Below are 20327 nucleotides of genomic sequence, written 5' to 3' on the forward strand. Positions count from 1 at the left end.
GAGAAAAAAAAAATGGCACAGAAATGACAATCACCAACACGAACCGCCACGTTCTGAAAACACAAAATCGGCTCAGTCCAGCGACTGTGGGCCATCACTGCAGTGTGTGTGTGTGTGTGTGTCCCGACAGCAGCACACTCTACTCCGCCCAGGGTGAAAATGTAGAGAAATATATTTATTCAGTGTGTTTTTACTGTGCATAAACCTCTTGTTTTACGTGAGACACGGCCGAGGTGTGAGCCTGCAAAGAGCAGACAGCTGCATGGACGACACTGAGAGCCTGAGACGCTCGAGTAGGAAGGATGAGTTACATCGTAAGGGAAGCTACCGTTGCCATAGAGACCAGGTTATGCGAGGCGGTATCGTTACAAGCCGTAATATAACTTTAATACATAGCCAAACATAACAACAGCAACACAAGAGTAGTATAATCAGTGAAGTGACTTATTACGTTCATTATTACGACAGCAACTGGCGATATGTAATATATTACATTTTACAAGTATCTTGTACACACTGACGTTTCAGCTGAAGTGCAATCACTACACGCAGATGAAGTGTAAGTCAGGGTAAGTGATGAACGCAGTTGAGGCGTCAGTTAATGCAACAGTTGTACTGTCCTGTAGATGAATACTGATATGTCACATGACATGTCAGCTGAACGGAGGCACTGAAAGCACTGAAAACAGGTGAGGTAAACTTTAAGACAAACTCTTCAGCAAACTAAATGCCCAGAAACTCCAAAACAAAACTGCCTCCTTTTAAAGCTAAAACAGGATTAAACTAGATTTGATATTTATGTGACGTTTGTGTCCAATTCCAGTAAAACATGGGTAAGAAAAAGAGAAAGAACAGAAAAAGAATGACATTAATAACCTGCAGCAATTAAAGCAACTTCATTTTGCAGCCAAACTCAAGTATAATCCTCTGCAGTTATTTACTCTCAGCCTTATAGATAATGAATGCTACTCTCTAATGGACTGCAAGCTAATGAGGTTACAGTTGCCTAGTGATGAATTCCAGGTGCTGTAACATCTGTATATCTATCATATCATTTAGGAAAAAAACAAACTGCAAAGAGTGAGCTCGAGGAAATTAAAAAAAGCATTTTTGTTGGATGATCCATGACTCACTTTCTGCAAAGAAAAAAAAAATAGAGGAAAAACATGTTTGGGCCTTGGTGAATATCCAGCAGAACCAGCACCACAGCCCCCCTCCAGAATCCTGCAGTCATTCCCTCACGGATCACGACGCCTGCCTTTCTCAGAGGAAAGAAACGACTCCATTCCCATCAACACCCACACCGTGACATTCGTTTTTAGGTCGGTTCTCCCCCCTATTTTGTGCTACATTTAGATTGTGTCTCAGCCTATCCGACGCACGTGATGTTTCAAAGCTCCCACCACGCTTCACATTTTTCACATTTACTTCTTCCATGAGGCTCAGCTGCTGTTCAACAACATCAAACGGTGTTTACTGTTCTGCCCTGGGGAATCTTTGCTTTGAGTGGTCGGAGCATGAAATGATGCAGGGACAAAGATGTGTGGGGAATCTAAATAGGGATGTGTGTAGGTGCAGCCTGCTGTGTCGTTTGCTGTCCCTTTGCTTTCAGTTCCCAATCAATTCAGCTCAATAGAAGGCAAAAGCGCTGTGTTTATGTTCTATGTGTCATTTGCATTAGCAGCGTTAACATTGTTAGCATGTTAAGATTGATCTAATATTCTCAGGTTCCAGGTCTCCCATGTTCTCTGTGGTCCTTCATGGAGAAATTTAGCAGCTCAGGGGCTTCTGGGAGGTTCTGTCTCTACTCTGGTTTAAGCTATGAGAACCCTGTTGCTGCTGTAGGTGCCCCACAACAAAAGAGGAACTTCTTCAGGTTACAAAAATGCTGCATGATTTTGCAATTTTCTCACTGCAAAGTCACGTTTAAGAAGTAAATCGAAGCCTGAAAACATAAAAAAAAAAATAACTGAGCCGAAAGAGCTTACAAGCAAATGTGTCCAAATGGTCTTTCCAGATGTGAAGACACCATTAGTGTGTTACTAAAGGGCTCCTCGGCATTATATAAAAAATGGATGCGAAACAACCACAATTTAATGAGACAAAGAAAACTTGATCAAGGTGAACCTCACTACATGACCAGGTATAAATATAGTATACATTTATGTACAAAGGTCATGCCTCACTACATCTCAGAGATTAAACTTTCCTACTCGACTGCACTGGAAACCAAGCGTGGAGGACGTGTGCGCCTCTTTGCTTCATGCTGCTGCTGAAACATCCTCTGAGAGAGGTCACGATGATTCCAGCAGATCAAGTCACGTGTGAATGCTTTTATTCTGAAGTGCTGCTCATGAACAAAAAGAAGGCACTTCTCCACCGGCAGGGTGTAATTGAATCCACTAATGATCATTGCTTTAAAAATGAAGCTATTTGATAAGCACACGGCTCAGATGGGATAGAAGCAACCTCATTACATCATTAATGTCTCCTTCAGATGTTGAAAAGAGGGTTTTAATTTCTCACTTTGGAATGAATTTCAATTAAACTGTCTACTGCATGCTGTCATCCAATGGGAGCCTTCAATATTCACCTTTCTGGTCATGGATATTTTGACATTTTGGTTCATGGCCGAACCCGTGGAGTCTGAGTTACAGGAAAGTCTTCATTAACCGCCTGCAAACAACAAGTAACACTGATCCCTGCTGCTCTTTATGGACCTAATTTAACTTCCTACTCACACACGCAGAACTGAACTGAACCGAACCGACTGACTGAATACTTAATATTTCATCACTGCTTGTTCTCTGTGGGAGACGAAGTGCTTATATAAGGACAGTTAGTGGCTGTTTGATGTAGATTTCTACATGTACACCATACTGACTTTGTACTGTGTACTAATCATTAAATGAACCATAATTTACACTAAAAAGAAGATTTTTAAGGCAAGCTCACATGATAGAAATAGAACCACTTTAACTTAAATTTACTAGAGTTAAGTTTTCTTGCCTGTTTTGAAACAGGAACCTAATCTGACTTTATGTTCTGTGGCTTCAGTTCTTCCATTTGTACTCGATATTTTGTATTCACAGTTTGCTTTTTCTGTTCTTTAACTTACTACTTTCACCTTAAATGCAATAAACCGACAGCTTTTTGATGCGCGGAGACGTTTCTGGAGAAGCTTGCTCTATTCCCTTTACGTCTCTTCCATTCATTCAGGCCAATAAAGTTGGCTAAAATTGAACTTGATGTGATTTGAGAAAAAGAAAGATATACAGTGAGAGAAAAACAGAGAAATGAAGAAACAAGGGGAGAGGGAGATGATTCCCAGCACAGCATCGAGCCAAAGCCGGCCGAGACCAAACAGAATTCTTTCTCCAGACGTGGACTGCATATCAATCCTGCGGCACACAGCACAGGCATGCTAATTACTGTAGCATGCTGTGTATTCTGTCTCTGCAACATCTGGGCTGTCTGTCTGAGCTACACTGAACTAGACGTGCACTCTCTGAAGTTCTGTGCTGTTTATCTGCCTGGGAATGTGTGTGTGCGTGTGTGTGTTCGTGTGTGTGCGCGCACATCCAGTGACCTCATCAGAATGTATTTATGATGATGTGTGGATGAGGAGGAGGAGGATGATGATGATGATGATGAATGCCTCCGTGCTGCTGGAATACCAATCAGGCCGGCTGAGGGAGCTGATTCGGGGACGGCACGCTTCCACCTCCCCGCCTGGGTCAAGCAGGGTTTAAAGGTGGACTGGTGGGTAAAGATGTTGCGGCTGAAAGGTCACATGTTCAAGTCCCGCAAGGGCGAATACCTATCACCTGCCATTCCCGGATCAGGAGACATTTAACGTTCTTTACCAGAATAAAACAGTCACTTAATGTTCAGTAGACATGCAGTTGGAGGCTGTGCGGCCCGTTACCTACCAAATGTCAAAGTTAGTAACAAAGAAAGTGACATTCAAGTATGTTCACACGAATCCTCGTCAGCATGTGAGCGCAAGATACTTCCTGATGCACAAGAACGTAAAAATGTGTTAAATTATTTATTTTATTTATTTTATCAGCTACCGTCCCGATGGCCCGCCCATAGCTGTAGGAACATGTCTCCTGCCGTCTATTGACACAAACGCCAAGTTGAGGGTCCTGAAACATCCACAAAGGTCCAGAAGATCCACTGCAGCGAAAATATTTAGTCCAAAACACGATAATAATCCACAGAACGATGTTTTCTCCCGTCAAAGTGCTCGTCTTCCGCTAGTCTTCCATGTTTTCCGCATGACAATTTCCAGAAACATCTACATACGCTCTTACTCTGTGGAGTCTCAGGTGTCAAGTGGCACTTCACTGGACCAATCACGATCTGCCATATGTAGCCTAGCAACCAGAAAGGTCAACAGTCTGATTTGAACGGAAGAGCATCCCTCTCTTCTTCCCTGCGAAGATCGAGCCAATCACAGCCGAGTTTGAAGATGACTGACGCTTTGAACAGCCAATGAAATTCTGATCACAAGAAAAGCCAGCTGTAAGGACTAAACCTTTTTCTTTCTTTTTTTTACATAATGCGGTCTGTCAGTCAGTATAATTTCACAGGTAAATCTTTTTTCAATTAATTAATGTAAAAGCACAAAACAGATTGGTGGCAAAAGGTAACAACAACATGTCACAGTTACCTTAATTTATTCAGACCTTAACTATGGAGCATCCTCATGCAAACTTTCAAACCATGTGTGTTGACCGGCTGCTCGCCTGCGCTGAATAGATTTCCCCTGTGGGCGTAAGCGTCCAATTAAAAAAGCCATTTCACTGCAATAAAGTTTCCACAGCACGTCAGCTGGTCCTCGCTCATAAAGATGATGGCGGAGAAAGAAAGAGATTTGAGGTGACGTATTGAACAACTACCTTTACTTTGAACAGATAAACACAAATAGCTGTTTATTTCCCATCTGTGCTTGCATTAAAACCTCAACACTTTGGTTCTGGATCAGCTGGAGCAGCCCCTCATCACGGCCAATCCAGCGATATTAAACGGTAAAATAAATACCTACTAACTCGGAAAGCTGCCTGGACGACTTTCTGGAAACAGTCCAATGTGGCATCAGTGGCCGCCTCTGTGAATTTACAGAACGCTTCTTTGAGATATTTCATTCAGATTCTTCTTCAGTGTAAGAAAACTTCCATCTGAGATTCAAAACATGTGCCCATAATCCAGTAAAATGACCCTGGCTTCGCTCCAGCTCCTGAATGGCATCATCGCTACAGTCGGTTAAACAGAGACCTCTCCAAAGCCCCGAACAAACCTGAGCTGCATTTACTGTAGACGGGTTCAACTGTACGCCAGGGGTTTTCTCAAAGAGCGAAAATACATTCCTGATCTTCCTCTTACGCCTTCGCTGCAGAGAGACACCTGAGAGCCACTGCTGTCGCTGCCGCAGAAAAAACATTCAGATCACTTCCAGTAATCTGACAGGAGAGTCCAGCCGCGTTCATCGTCTGCTGATGTGTTTCACGTTGCACTTTTACAAGGAAAAAGGCCTCCAGGATGTCGACTATCTTCCCTTTAAAATAAACGAATGTGGAGGAAACGTTCCCAAAAGGCAAAAGGAGCCATCTGAAAGTTTTTTTGTATCTTAAAAAAAGCATTTTTCTAAAAAAACAGCTGTTGGAAAAATCCTCCAAATTAAAAAACACAAATATGTCATTCAGATGTCGGTGCCTTCCAACGCTGTTACAAATCTGATAATAAATCTCTTTTCTGACTCTTTGGTGAAGCTTGTTTAGGTTTATACAAAAAAAAACCTTGGTTAGCAGAGTTAGCATGAGTTTATATCACCTCTGATACCTGGACTCTGACCCTGACATGACTTTGCCTCGTGTGATTTCTCGTCTAAATGCGATGCAATGTTAGAAAAGTCACAGTAGCAGATAACAGGAGGCTTCGTCTTGACTACGCTGTCACGATGTGGAAAGCTCCACCCTGCAGCTCGACGGGATTGGCCCCCTCGGTGCATTTTGCTCCTGATATGACTCGTGGCTCGTGAAAAACATCCCATGGACATGTGAAAACTTGACTTTAATTGGAGCGGGACTTTAAATCTGCATCCCGTCAACCAGCGACCTTTAGAAAGAGAAACTGCAAGAGAGGGAAGGCAGGATTTCTAGAACTTCTCCAAGTCCAGAACGCTACCTGAGGAGGAAAATTAATTTTCCATCTCATTCATGATGACCCTGCAGCCAGAGCTTCTCCCACATCAGCGCTACAACACACCTGATGAACAGCATCCAGGAAGCTGTTGCTCCCAGACTGCTGAACCGTTCCTCCTCAGAGAGCGCAGAGTATTCCCCCGGCAGATAAACAGCACTGACAGCGAGGCTGAGCTACAGCACAATCCCGCCGGGCCTCATCCAGACGGCAGCCTTAATTACGATGAAGATGGGAACGCTTCCAGCACGGTGTTAATGGATGGATTTTTTTTTTTCTGACAATGATGAAGGCTGATTAAAGGTCTGCTCTTGTGCCTTTTCTTTAAGTGTGTGCTCATCGTTCGCTCCAGTGTGGATCACTTTGCATCCTCAAGCAGTCTAGGAGAAACGGAGGGAACCACTTCAGTAAATGAGACCGTCAGCCGCTGCCTTTTCACATGTCGGCTGGTGGAGTCTTCGGGTCGTGGGTCTCAAAATGCAGAAGGATTATTACTGGACGAGTCCGTATTTATTCACGTTTTCTTTAAGTCTGGGTGTTTATGAGGGCCTCCGTTAACCAGACAAAAGCAGGGGTTAAATCCTCTGATACAGTGTTTGTGATTAAAGGTAGCAGATTGTAAGAATACTGCAAAAAAAACTACAGACTAACACAAAACTACAGAGGAGGAAGCAGGCAGACAGCCTACATTCCACTGCCATCTGCTTTCTGGCTTAGATGAAAAGCCGTTTTGAAAGAAGATTGCCTCTAGCTGAGCAAACAACTAAAAACATGCTGCATAATTAGCCAAATCAATAAACGACACCAAACAGAGTAACCTTGAAACGAGGGAGGACTTATTCATACAAGCTGCTATACAGCCTCTTAAAAAGCATTGTTGATTTTCCTCATCAACAATTCGAACTCTAAAAAGCTGGGAGCACCAGCTTTTTTCTTTCTTTCTTTTTTTTTAAATCCACACAAAAACACATCGCTTTCATGCAACCACAACGCCGCTCAATGCTACTCCCGGTGAGGTTAGCATTGCGATATTTCCTCATCACGTGTAAGCAATAATTCAATTAGCAGGGGACAAACAAAGAGGGGCAAAACTTGAACAGCAAGCATATGACGCAGGACACTGGGGGGGGGGGGGATACGACATCCCTGCCTCGAGCCGAGGGATGGCAGGAGACTGACCCCCCTCCTGGGCTCTCTGCCAGCCATGCTCCCATCTCAACTTACCGGAGCGTCGGGGCCCAGAGTTTCCATTCTCTACCAAACCAGCTGGCACTGCCCTCCTCCTCCTCCTCAAGGAGAGGTGGGTTAAAAGGCCTGCATGTGAGGAACAAGAAGGGGGGGGGTCTTCAAAAGGGGTGTCAAGTTGCGTGTCATTCAGGAAGTTTAGAGCGCCGGCGTCTGCACAGAGTGCACTTATATATCCTTAAAAGACAAACGTTACAGTAAAAGTACACTTCATTCTTTAAAACTGGAAAGTAAAACTCTACCTGTTGCTTTTAAATAAAAGGCTGACCTCCCCTGACTGTCAGCGGCCCAAACATTTGACATTAAATGGCCTAAAAATGATGAGTGGGTATTATCATATATCAGAATTAGCCCTTTAAATCACATATGATAACCTTGTTTCATAGCTTTAGTTAAAATGACCCTGTTTCTCTTTACAGGGGAAAGAAACAAACAATTGGCAATGCTGCATACCCAGTCGGTGATTAGTCCATTTTTAACGGGGGGGGGGGTGACCCAATGGGAGCACCCACCGCTTCTGCTTCTTATCACAGAGGGCTCGTGTAATTCTTGCACTCATAATTGCAATAATAGCAATAGCAATAATTGTCCTCCCTTAAATATGATACAGGAGGCTTGGTGTGGGGGAACATTATAATGGGAATATTATAGGAACGCTACTGGCAGCAGTGTGTCTCTATGATCCTCTCTCTTCCACGGCTGCATGTCTTCTGGGACTTTAATGTGATTAAATAAATTAACCAGGAAGAAACAGTCAAAGTTGCATTTATAGATTAAATCATCTTGTCCCAATAATTTTACTTGATATGAAAATTTAACTTTGTGTGCTTTGCTCATTTACATGCTGATGTGCTGCATAGATAGTTCGTCGGAATTTAAATCAACACCATAGAATCTGTATTGGTTGTCAAGAGAAAGACGCTGAGAGTTCAGTTCAGTGCTCACTTCATTTCAACTTTCATCAAAAGACCACATCGGTCTCTGAAGCCTTCTCAATAATCACATAACAACGACAGCAGCAGCACAAACAAGCACTTAAACTCAGCCAAAAGTCGACCATAACAACCAGATTGTCCACAGTGATCCTGTAAAAGGGATCTGCAACCTGCAGAAAAACCTGGCTGGATGGAACGAGTGACGACAAACTGGAGAAAGAGAACGAAAAGTTATCAGCAGGAGCAGGCAGAGTCGAATGAAAAACGAGGCTGTACGGAAAACGATCCCTCTGAAGTATTAACACACACACAGAAAACACAGGAGAGCTGAGGAAATGAGACAGAGCCGTAACACACACACACACACACACACACACACACACACACGTGCAGACCGCTGAGGATTTCCTCTGTGATAAACATGAGCTCAGTAAAACAAAGAAGAAAGGACTTCATGCCAACTGAAAAATGTACAACATGATGCACTTTCAATGAAAAATCAATGAACAAAACTCTAAACTGTAAGCAAACATGGTGCCAGAACTCTGGACAAATGAGTCCAAACCAAACCAAAACCGACGAAGAGGCATATTTTTGTCTTTCCAGATGGTCACAATAGATTTATTTATAAGATAAGACTTTATTGATCCCACGCCGGGGGAATTCTCTTTAACTTCATAATCACAGGATTATAAAGTTTGGTGTTTCCACTCACCTCGTTTTTATGAGCATTTTCAGTTCACGCACAAAAAACGTGAGTGAAAAACACCAGAAATAAAAAATAAAGTCAAAATATATTTAAGAGGTTTTTTACACTTTGCTGAGACGGAAAAGCTGCATCAATAAAGACAAAAAAGAAAAGCGACAAAGTGCAATGGAGTTCGTACAGGAAGCAGATGAAAGCATCAGATCTGTGTGGAGGGATCGCATTAATGCATGAAACAAACCATATTTCCCACAGGGTTTCCATCGTATGACGTTTGACCAGCACACTTTTCATTACGCCCCTCTTCCACTGGAGAATTTGCTCCACCAGCTGCTTATCTCAAGACCGCGAGTCCTCATATTCACAAAAACTGTTGTGAATTGAAAGGCGCCTTAACTCTTGACGATTTTGGGAAATTTGATGAAAATTTGAACTAAATTTGGAGACTTGATCAAATCTTCTCAGATGCTGCAGTTTTTCCATGATGAAATGCTACACGGGCTAGAACAAGCAATGGTTGCACATGACGGCCCATGTCTGTCGGGCCCGGCCATTATCAGACTGATAGTCTGAATGCAGCATGAGGTCTCGTAATCACATCTACCAGAGGCCAGTTTCAGTCATTGATGAAGAAATCTCAGAAAGTCTTCCTCTCTTGCATAAAGGTCAACAATGAACCTCCATGATTTTCTCTCAGGTTTCCTGCAGCCACGGTATATTTGCCAATAATGCAAATTCATTTAAATGCTGCATGATTTTTTACCAGTGAACTAAACGAATGTAGACAGTTTAGACTTTTCTCACTCGTTTAAATCAAGATGCAGATGATGCATCTGCTGACACACCTACAGCTTGCTTCTCCAGTTCATTCGACCTCCGACCGCTCTGTTCATGCTCTGAACCCGACTGAGGTCTGTTCTGCCACGTGCTTTCAGCTGCTCCCTCCGAAACATCTCTCTGACTTTGCTAATTTGGGACCGCGGGGAACGGTTACACAGGAAATCAGTGGAAACAGGCCCAAACAAACAAACTAGCTAACAGCAGCGTGCACAGAACCTCTCCGTCACATCTGAGCAGCGATGGAGCTGAGTGCTGGCTGGGTGGAGCCGGCGGGGGCTCTCTCTGTGTCTGGCCCTGCATTATCTTCAGAGCTGGATACCAACAGCACCAGCATGAAAACAAACCTGTCGCCGCCAGAGCGTGTAGTCACGACGTCACCTCGGCAAGCAGTCAGTTTTTTCCTTTTATGCATGTGCTGTACGTTTTGAACATGGGCTGAAGCATTGGTGCTGCACTCCGCCCTTACAGCTCCTTTGGTTGGTAAGTTTTTTTTTAAATATGCACCAAAAACATCATCTCTCAGTCAGCACATGCATTAACTGTCACAATACGTCAGCTGTGTTACCTTATTTTCTGTGTGGGTCGGTGAAAAAGATCTTATTTTCAGAAAATGATTATAAATCCCTGGTTCCCAAAGACTTTGGATGCTTTTAAAACAAACGAAACAGACTGTGATAACCAGTGGCGTGCATAGACTTTTTGAAGGGCAGGGGCGGAAAGGAAAGAAAGGGCACATATAGCGTGTCCTCACCACTGAAGAGGGCACTTTAGCGCGCCTTTTGGCTCCCAGGGGGCACTTAAGAGCGTGTTTTGGCGTCCAAGAGGGCACTTTTGCATGCGTTTTGGCTCCCAGGGGGCATTTTAGAGCGTGTTTTGGCTCCCAAGAGGGCACTTTGGCGCGCGTTTTGGAGTCCAAGAGGGCACTTTAGCACGCGCTTTGGAGTCCAAGAGGGCACTTTAGCACACGCTTTGGAGTCCAAGAGGGCACTTTAGAGCACGTTTTGGCATCCAAGAGGGCACTTTAGCGCGCGTTTTGGCTCCCAGGGGGCACTTTAGCACCCGTTTTGGCTCCCAGGGGACACTTTAGCACCCGTTTCGGCTCCCAGGGGGCATTTTAGTGTGTGTTTTGGCTCCAAAGAGGACACTTTAGCATGCCTTTTGGAGTCCAAGAGGGCACTTTAGCGCGCGTTTCTTCAAAAACTGGGCCACGAGGGGTTAAGATTAAGGAAGCAAGCTCCGCCATGCTGGCTTCCCTTTGATTAAAATGCATCGTCAACGTTTTATTGATCCTCCATTCTTGGTATTGAAAGGTCTGATATTGCAGCGAAACATTTCTGGGCATTAAAAAACAAAACATCTCTTTACAGAAATGATGAATCTTGAATTTTAACTTTCATGACACCATTTAAAATACTTAAAATGACTCGTAATAGTCATAATATAAAAGTAAAGGATGAAGTGTTTCATAATAGATTGAGAAAACTATTGTAGTTCTTAGAATAAAAAAAAAAAACCCACTGCATTTTTTTTGGCCGATATTTGTCTGTGAAACGCACAAAACACGTCCATGTTTTCAGTGGACGTTGGTCTGTGGGGTAAAGGAGTAACAACACACCGAGAGAGCCGACAGACAACAAACCCAGAGAAAAGTTACAACAGGAAGCAGAAGCACAGGCTGATTCACACGCTGCCTCCAACCACACACACACTTGCAGTTCACACATTTAAACTTCAAAGACTGAGCAGTGAGCCCACCCACCCACTGTCTTACTGTATGAGCCCCCCCTCACACACACACACACACAAACACAGTCCTCCCAGCCAAACACACTTTTATTAGAAACCTCTCAACTTTTCCTACAACTAAATAAACTCAAGGATAGTTGTTTTATTTAAAGACCAAATCAGACGAGCTTTGAAGTTCTGCTGCAGTCTTTGGCCTCGTTTTAGGATTCAGGGACCTCCAGGGGGTCTATGAGGATTCCAGGTCTTCAGCAAATGATGGAATAGTTTATGTATCGTGCACAGTCCCTACCTTGCGCTTAACTATATATATATGTATACATGTAGCTACGACTGCTTTAATCTGAGGTTTTGCTCACAACTCATTAAACTTCCCTTTAGATGATGATCCTTGATCTAAAAACTTGATCAGCTGGTGGTCTGCGCTCTTAAAAATCAAAGTTTAACAGTACTTAGAAGTCAATGCATCATATTATTACTAAAAAGCAATAATTCAGACATATTTCATGGTGGACTGCAGTAACGGCTCTGAATTCAAATTCCAGCCAGACAGATCACTTTTTATCTACACATACATTTTCTTTCATGTTGTCTTTTGAAGTAATTCAAATTATTTGGCGTGAAGCACTTTGACATTGTGTTTATAACTTTCCAATCTCCCGTCTGTCCTTGATTCTTTTGTTATGAATTCCTCTGTGTTTAAATTAGCTGGAAAGCAGCATCGAGGCAGCTTCTTTAACATACGGAGAAACAATACTGCAGCCCTGCTCTTTCCTGTTCATCTGTCTCATCCTGTTGGAGGCAGTTTTGATGCTACACGCCAGGCTAGTAGCTGAAAACAGAACGAGGACACTTGAACGCACACACACGAATCTGAACACCTTTAGCTAAATGAGAAGCTAAATGTCACACATGATGAAATCTGCGTGGGATTTCAGAAAACTGCAATTAAAAAAAAGCAGTTTTCATCAGAACGGATGTGAAAATTTGAAAGATAAACGTTGTTGTTGTTGTCTGGAGTTCACTTCAGGTGTCTGTATTTGGCTAAAGGTCTCAAGAGTCGTCTGAAGGATTTGGATGAGGGTGTCAGGACTTGCCAAGAGTCTCTGGCCTTCGCTAACAGAGTCTGTCCTTCGTGCTTGGCTGAGAATATCGTGTCTAATCGTGTCGATATTTTGCCAAATCTCAATACTGGCATGACTGGTTCAGTCTTGAGGTGTCTGCACTGCTAAAGATGTTTGCATGTGGCTGAGCACCTCTCTTAAGTTTTATGGAAAAGGGGGTCCAGATTTTGCTCAGAGACTCTTGTATTTGGCTGGATTTTGCTTAGATTTTCAAAATACAGCTAAGGGGGTCAGGACTTGACTAAGGGGCCTTGCTTTTTCCTAAAGGACTTTGCAGGATTTCGGTAAAAGTAGCAGGATCTTGCTAGGGTCTCAGCAGTTGAGTAAGGGTGTAAGGCCTTTCTTCAAGGTGTCTGGACTGTGCTAAAGATGTGTGGATGTGGCTATCTGGAGTTTACTTATGGGATCTGGAACTCCATCTGCACCCGGCTCAGGGTGGTGTGACCTGGGCTAAGGAGTCAGTTTGCTGTCTCTGGTGTCGGGACCCGCTCTAGAGTCATCCAGACTCTTGGATCATTGCTCAGTCCTAAACTCTTACCGGTCTTGTGGTGGTGGTGAGGATGGTGGTGGCGGAGGTGGTGGTGGGCGGAGATGTGCATGTGTTGGGCCAGGACGTCAGCCAGCCTGCCGCCGGCTGCCCCGCTACCTCCGCTCCGTGTGGAGGAAGAGGAGGAGGAGGCCGTGGAGGAGGTGGTGGTGGTGGTGGAGGAGGTGCCGTGGATGGCCCGGCTTATCCAGTGCTCCATGCTGATGCTCCCCTCGCGGCTGGACGAGGTTCCTCCGCCGCCTCCTCCATCCTCTTCCTCGCAGTCTCCTCCCTCCTCTCCATCGCCGTCGCCCTGCCCCTCTCCCTCTGAGCCCGAGGAGGTATCTGTGGGGGAAAATATCCGATGGATGTGAAGCAGGACAGTAAATCCACGAAACAGAGCCTGAAATCAAGTTTTACGCCTTGCCAGACCACAATAACAACACCGAGTCCTGAGAAAAGAGCTTTTTCTAAAGGCAGACACAGAAATAGAATAAATAGAATCTGTGAGTCGCAGTCTATTGTCTGTAGCTGGAAAAGTTTCAGCTCCCCTCTGTTTAGAGTCGCCGCAGGAGGCCAATGGAGTCAAGTTTGTTTTTGAAAGCTAAAGGTGTGTGTGTGCTTTACATGTGATTTCCACAGTGCCTGGGGCTATGAGACTAATGGTGGCGATATGAATGATATGAACAGAGGCTGACCCAGTTCTCACACACAGGTGCTATTTACGTGTGTGTGCGTGTGTGTGTGTGTGTTTTGTTGCAGGGCAGACACACAATAAATGAGTAACAACAATCACCCAAACCAAAATGAACCTGTGGCCTGGGGAAGGACGTACAGGGATGATTGTTTGCGCGCTGTGAGTGGTGTTCAAGCAGCTGTTGCTGCTCCTATATTTATTTTATGGTTACTCATACTAACAGTGGATCAAACGACATCATGTGATATTAAAGGTTTCACCTGTGCTAATGAACCCGCAGATAATTAGGACTGATTCTGTCTTCCTTCAGCTCCGCAGAACATTTTAGCATCTTTCAGCTCGTTGTTTTGGTTTTACAGCCTGACGTTTTGTGCAGCTACACGTGAGCTCACACTGAACAATGCGCAAAAACTAGTTAGCTTTATGCTAAATTTTGGTTTGGTTGCAAGGTTCATCTTAAATACTCTGGTGTAAAGTCCAAACCAACCAAAATATTGTCATAAAAAAAAACATTATGTTTTCACTTCGTGTGGCCAATCAGTGACGAGCACCATTCTTAAAGGATTGTTAATTATCGCGTTGTCTCGCCTGCCCAGTCGCTTTGATCACTTCGCTGCATCACAGCTAACAGGCTAATAGCTAAAAATAGCTAATGTTAATGCTGCTGCTGCTCCTCCGCTGATGCGCGGCTTTCACTAAACATTCGTAACCACGGTGTACGTCTACTATTCACTCTTTTTGCTCTGATTTGGTCGCTACCAACTGCATAAAGAAATATCTGTCTCTTTAGCTGCTGACCACCGCGCTCTCCTCACCAGCTAATCACCGCTTCTGTCCGCTGTTTGGTGCTCGGCTTTCGGTGCATTCATCAGAGGCTGAACCACCACAAAACGTCAGGCTGTAAAACCAAAACAACGAGCTGAAAGATGCTAAAATGTTCTGCGGAGCTGAAGGAAGCAACAGAATCAGTCCTAATTATCTGCGGGTTCATTAGCACAGGTGAAACCTTTAATATCACATGATGTCGTTTGATCCACTGTTAGTATGAGTAACACTAAAATAAATATATGGAGCAGCAACAGCTGTTTTATGATTAATGAGAGTCTTTATTCTGATGCATCACGCTGGAGCTTGAACACCACTCACAGCGCGCAAACAATCATCCCTGTGCGTCCTTCTCCGGTTACCGTTAACTTTAAAAGGCGACGCTTCCCGTTCGTCGTGGATTACAGGTGACATCTGCAGGTTAAAACGCCGCGGGACCGGACGTGGCCCCGACACGTTACCCACCGTGGGGCTTTGCCGACACGCTCGATCGGCACCATCAGCGCCTCGTTATCAGCAGGACCCCGAGGAGACGACAACACACAAACATGTTGACGAGAAGAAGCCGCTGCCAGGCAACCCGGTCACCTCAAACACACACACGGACACACAAAGAGGCGAAGCAGCAGCTCTTCGTGGAGCTGAAATACACGCGACGACGTATTGAGAAACTGAGCAAACGCAGTTGTAGAAATCAGCCAAAAGCCAATAAAGAGCAGATCAGAGCCCCCCCCGCGCGCGTCATCTCGGCGCGATCCGACACGCTGCTGGGCAACACGCGACTCCGCCGTCCTCGAGTGAACCTCGCTGGCAGACAGGCAGCCTTGTGTGTGTGTGTGTGTGAGCTTTCATCGCTCCCTCAGGACATGCACTTTCTAAATCTGAGAGATGGATGGACTGAGTGTGTTTCCGTGCGTCGCGTGTGAGCGCTCGGGCTCCTCGCAGCTTGGTTACCTTACTTTGTGTAAAACGGCAAAACTCAAATCTTGGAAATCATGTGAATGCTGCGTATGCGTGTCTCCATGCAGGACTGCTGTGCGTTTTACGCCTTCACAGTGCACAAACAAGCTGCATGTGAACGTGGTGTGTATGTAGGAAGTGGGTTTGTGCACTTATGAATGGTTTCTGCTCGTAGTTACTGGTCATTGAATGCATGTGTTATATGTTATACTCATGAGATACAGTTACACATTCTGCTCACTGCACAAGAGGTAGGACTTGACTCCGATTGCAAGTTGAATTTTGGATTTATGAAAGGGTCGATCGGGTCGTATTTCATATCGTCAAAAGAAGAAAAATAAAAATGAACTGATCCCACTCATTAGTATCATCTGTTCTTCCTCCTCTGAGCCACAGAGCTCCATTAAAACCACATCAGTGAGCCTCACTGTTGCTCTGGCTGACATGTTCCTTCATCACCATGAACTCACACACACACACACACACACACACACACACACACACACACCGTCCTGCTGCCACAAAACAAACTAGAACACCAAATGTGGATTAATCCGCTGCTCCAAATAGTCCCCAACAGATGCACTAATTCCTCCTGCTCGAGTTAACAAGCTAACACATTGTTGGTTTTGCTCTTTTCAAAGGCTTTGATGACAAGAATAGTGCCAGCCTCACCCTCCTCGTCCTTTTAAACTGTAACACATTTCTTCGAACAAATGATTCAGCAGGTAATCAGACGCTGGAGTTTTTGATCTCAAACGTTCGGAGAAAAAACGACACCATGGTTTTGGATATGGAAAGATCTGAGTTTGTGCTAGTGAACACTGATTGAATGTTCCTAATGTGGCTGTTTTCAGACTGAACTGTGGTGTAAATTTGAGAACATCGACCTCCAAGGAAAATGAGAACTGAGAAGACAGAGGAAGACTAGCAGGAGGAAGTGAGGGAGGTTTGTGGGGCTGATGCCTCCTGCATGCATAAGTAACTGACAGCAGTGGTGCCAGGACAGGAGACAATGATAGCTTAAAGGAAATGCAGCTATCAAAAACCTGCAAATGGATCCGTATTGATTAAAGCAGATTCTCTGCAGGGTTTCTATCCTTCAATATGTTTGAGTGAAGCTGATGTGAAAAAACGTAATCATAAAAAACTGTAACGGCCTCTCTTATAAGCGAGGGGGAAGTAACTGACACGGCAGTATGATTATGAGAGCCACATTTTTCAGTTTCTTCATTTATTGCAGGCAGTTTAAGTCTTTTGTTTATGACTGCTTGACATCCGATTAATGGAATATATGTACGTGTTGATCTGAAAGTCACAAAAGGACTCAGACTTTGTCACACTGTCGTATGAGTGAGTGTATGAGTGGTTGATGGATTCGAGAATTTTCAGCTTCACAGACTCGATGATGCTCTCGAGATGACCGGCTCTCTTATATTACATTTCCTGCATCAGGATTTCATTTCTATGTGCAGGACATCAGCACCTTAAAGATGAATTAGTTCTAACTAGTGAGTGTAACTTAGTGTCCACAGTGATGATATAACATCATTACAGTGTGTGATAACAAGTGTACCATGGTTTCATAAAAACATCTTAAAGGATAACTTTCGTTTTTTACAACCTGGACCTTATTTGTAGCATTAAATACGACCATTTACTCACCCAGACAACTTTGGTGGCATTTGGAGTCGTTTTGAAGAAATTAGCCCCAGAGGAGCGGCGCGTATATCCGTATAATGCGAGTACTCGGGGCATCCATGCAGCCTCTATATAACGCATAATCTGCGGCGAAACTCGTTCATATTCCAATATTTAGTTATGATATGCTGGTGCTATTCCCCTCTGAGCCCGTGGTGGCATGTTATCAACATCCAGCGTCTCTAGGCAACTACCTCTGACGTGGATGATGTCATTTCTGAACGCCGCGCGCTGCGAGCAGCCAGCCACAACACGGCTGACTCTGCGACGGTCGGCTAGTTTAGCTGTAGTTTGGCACAGCTATGGTTCGTTATTGCGTATTTCCAAATTGCCCGAACAAAATGACCAATTGGACGAAGCTCAGTTTCCACAGGCCGTGGAAGCGTATCATAACAAAATATTGGAATATGAACGAGTTTCGCCGCAGATTATGCGTTATATAGAGGCTGCGCATGGATGCCCCAAGTACTCGCATTATACGATTATACGCGCCGCTCCTCTGGGGCTAATTTCTTCAAAACGACTCCAAATGCCACCAAAGTTGTCTGGGTGAGTAAATGGTCGTATTTAATGCTACAAATAAGGTCCAGGTTGTAAAAAACGAAAGTTATCCTTTAATTAATGTCACACACTTTTTGAGGCTTCCAAAGCAAGTACAAATCTTTTAGCTGTTCAGTCGTCCAAGCATAAAATGATTTTTATAATCAAGCAGAATAAATAATCTGTGTGTTGTGTCACTGAACCCCCACGTTGTCTGACATCCAGAGCTTGTGGCTGACCAAACCGAAGACAGTGGTGACAGAAATCTATTTTCCAAGGTTCGCCTCTTAACTTCCAAAACCACAATGTGCTTAAAATGCCAAAGAAGTGACGACAGCAAGTGTAATAAAGTACTTCCCCTTTTCTCGCAGTAGTGACAGTCCAACGTCACGGTCAGCTATTTCCAGTTGGCCCACAGAGCAGAGCGCCCATCAATCTCCAGGTCTCACCGAGGAAACAGTCAATGAAGGCTCCTCCAATTCAATCATAGTCCAACGTCCCTGACACAGGGAGGACATCGATGCTGCAGCTACATCCGCTGCTACAGCAGCTTTTATCAGCTTCACCTTCATACGAACTGATCTGTGCCTCTCTTTTAGGGTTTCATAATTACTGCAAGAGACACTTACACACATGCATCAAAACATGAAATAAAAATGCTCTTTAATCACACACATGATTGTGGAAGTCTCTCTGAACGACTGATTAACTTCACCGACAGCTTCAGCATCCAGCTGGGACAGAAGGATGTGACAGGTACAAGTCCTTCCCAGTGAGTCGAGCCGGGTACGAGTCTACGTGAGACATGAATCATTAACATTTCAGTTAACATTAACATCCACAGCGTTTTTATAGCTGTTAAAACGGCCGAAAGAAGCTTCAAGTCTCAGCGACGCACAAAGAAAGATGTCTCTGGGAGTCGGTGAGGGCGAGATACAACTGTACAGCTGTCAGTGTTCATCCATGTGCTCTTTAGCTATGCTAGCAGTAGCGCTTGAGGTAACACTTGTCCCCACCTCAGTTCACACACAATACCTCTATCAAGCTAATACTGTGCACGATACACTGAAATGCTATCATGCTAATTGTGTGCATGTTAGCAAACAAACATTCTAATGGCTGCATGCTAAACATCTGCATGTTAACTTGCTGCTTGTGATCGGAAAGTTGCCGGGACTGGCAGAAAAATGTGGGTGTGGTGGAGTATCCCCTCCCCCCTCCATTAGCCGGCTGATGTACCCTTGAGCAAGGCACTTAACCCCCCTATATGCTCCCCGGGCACCTGATGCATGTTGCATGTGCATGTGTGTGTTTCAAAACAGTGATGGGTGAAATGCAGAGAAGAATTTCCCAGTTTGGGATCAATAAAGTGAATAAAAATTAAAAAATTAAATTAAAACTACTAGCATGATAAAACACTAAACGCTAACCATAAGCATGTCAACATCCCATCGTTAACAGGTAAGCTAACATGCTAAAATTAGCAGGGCTCTGAGCCAAAAGTTGAACATTAGCATTTAGCTCGTAGCCTAGCTTAGCCTCAGTGCACCTGCCACTGTGGAGCTGAGTCTGACAGTTTTTTCATCCAAACATCTGATTTGTTTTTTTTTGTTGTGCCGCTGCAGCTAACACGGCAACTTTCCAGGTGTAATATTCATCACGTTTGGCAGAGGTTTCTGATAGCCGTGGAGTTCTGTGTCCGCGCTGACTGCAGACCAGAGCTGTGTTTTCGTCCATACCTGGTGGTGTGTAGGCATCCATTGAGGTCTGGACCACCAGCGACCGGCGCTTCGAAGGCATCGGCACCGCCATCTTCCTCTCTTTGTGCTTGGCCAGCGCTGCCTGCACCGCCTCTGTGTGCACATCTGGAGACACAGATACAGTAGATTTTTAACGTCGGGTCAGATTTATCTTTCACACAACCTAAACCCCTCACAGTGTTCACTCTGAGGGGGACACATTTATCTAAACGCTGAAAGCTGCAGTATAACAACGATGCTATTGTCTAAACTGCATCCACAGTGGAGAGTTTTCCAGCATGCTTCACATTAGCGTTGGCTATTCCAACAGTGTTCGACACCTGCCTGAAAACCATTGATTTCACTTCTTTTCTATACAGTAAGAAAATGATCTTGTAAAACACTTAAAAATTGCTTGAGACTGATAATCCATCTGCTGCTGGTTTTATCAGCTGTTTAATGCAGCAGGAGATGAACTGCACCAGACTGAAGTAACTGAAGAGGCTGCACTGCGGGGGGGGGGGGTTATGTGCTGTACG

At 44.4% G+C, this 20327-nt stretch overlaps 1 protein-coding gene across 6 annotated transcripts in view; it reads right to left on the minus strand.

Moving 5' to 3' along the window:
- The window catches only part of LOC121614598 (disco-interacting protein 2 homolog C), a 197020-nt gene that overhangs the window by 59326 nt on the left and 117367 nt on the right, over window positions 1-20327 (minus strand). For all 6 annotated transcript variants that reach the window (XM_041948564.1, XM_041948562.1, XM_041948563.1 and 3 more), the window contains exons 4-5: window positions 19789-19914; window positions 13339-13671 (exon numbers count right to left, since the gene is read on the minus strand). In XM_041948564.1, the coding sequence (XP_041804498.1) occupies window positions 13339-13671; window positions 19789-19914 (459 nt within the window). The remainder of the gene's footprint in view (window positions 1-13338; window positions 13672-19788; window positions 19915-20327) is intronic.

The sequence above is a fragment of the Chelmon rostratus genome, chromosome 12 (assembly GCF_017976325.1).
Source record: "Chelmon rostratus isolate fCheRos1 chromosome 12, fCheRos1.pri, whole genome shotgun sequence".
NCBI classification, from domain to species: Eukaryota; Metazoa; Chordata; class Actinopteri; order Chaetodontiformes; family Chaetodontidae; genus Chelmon; species Chelmon rostratus.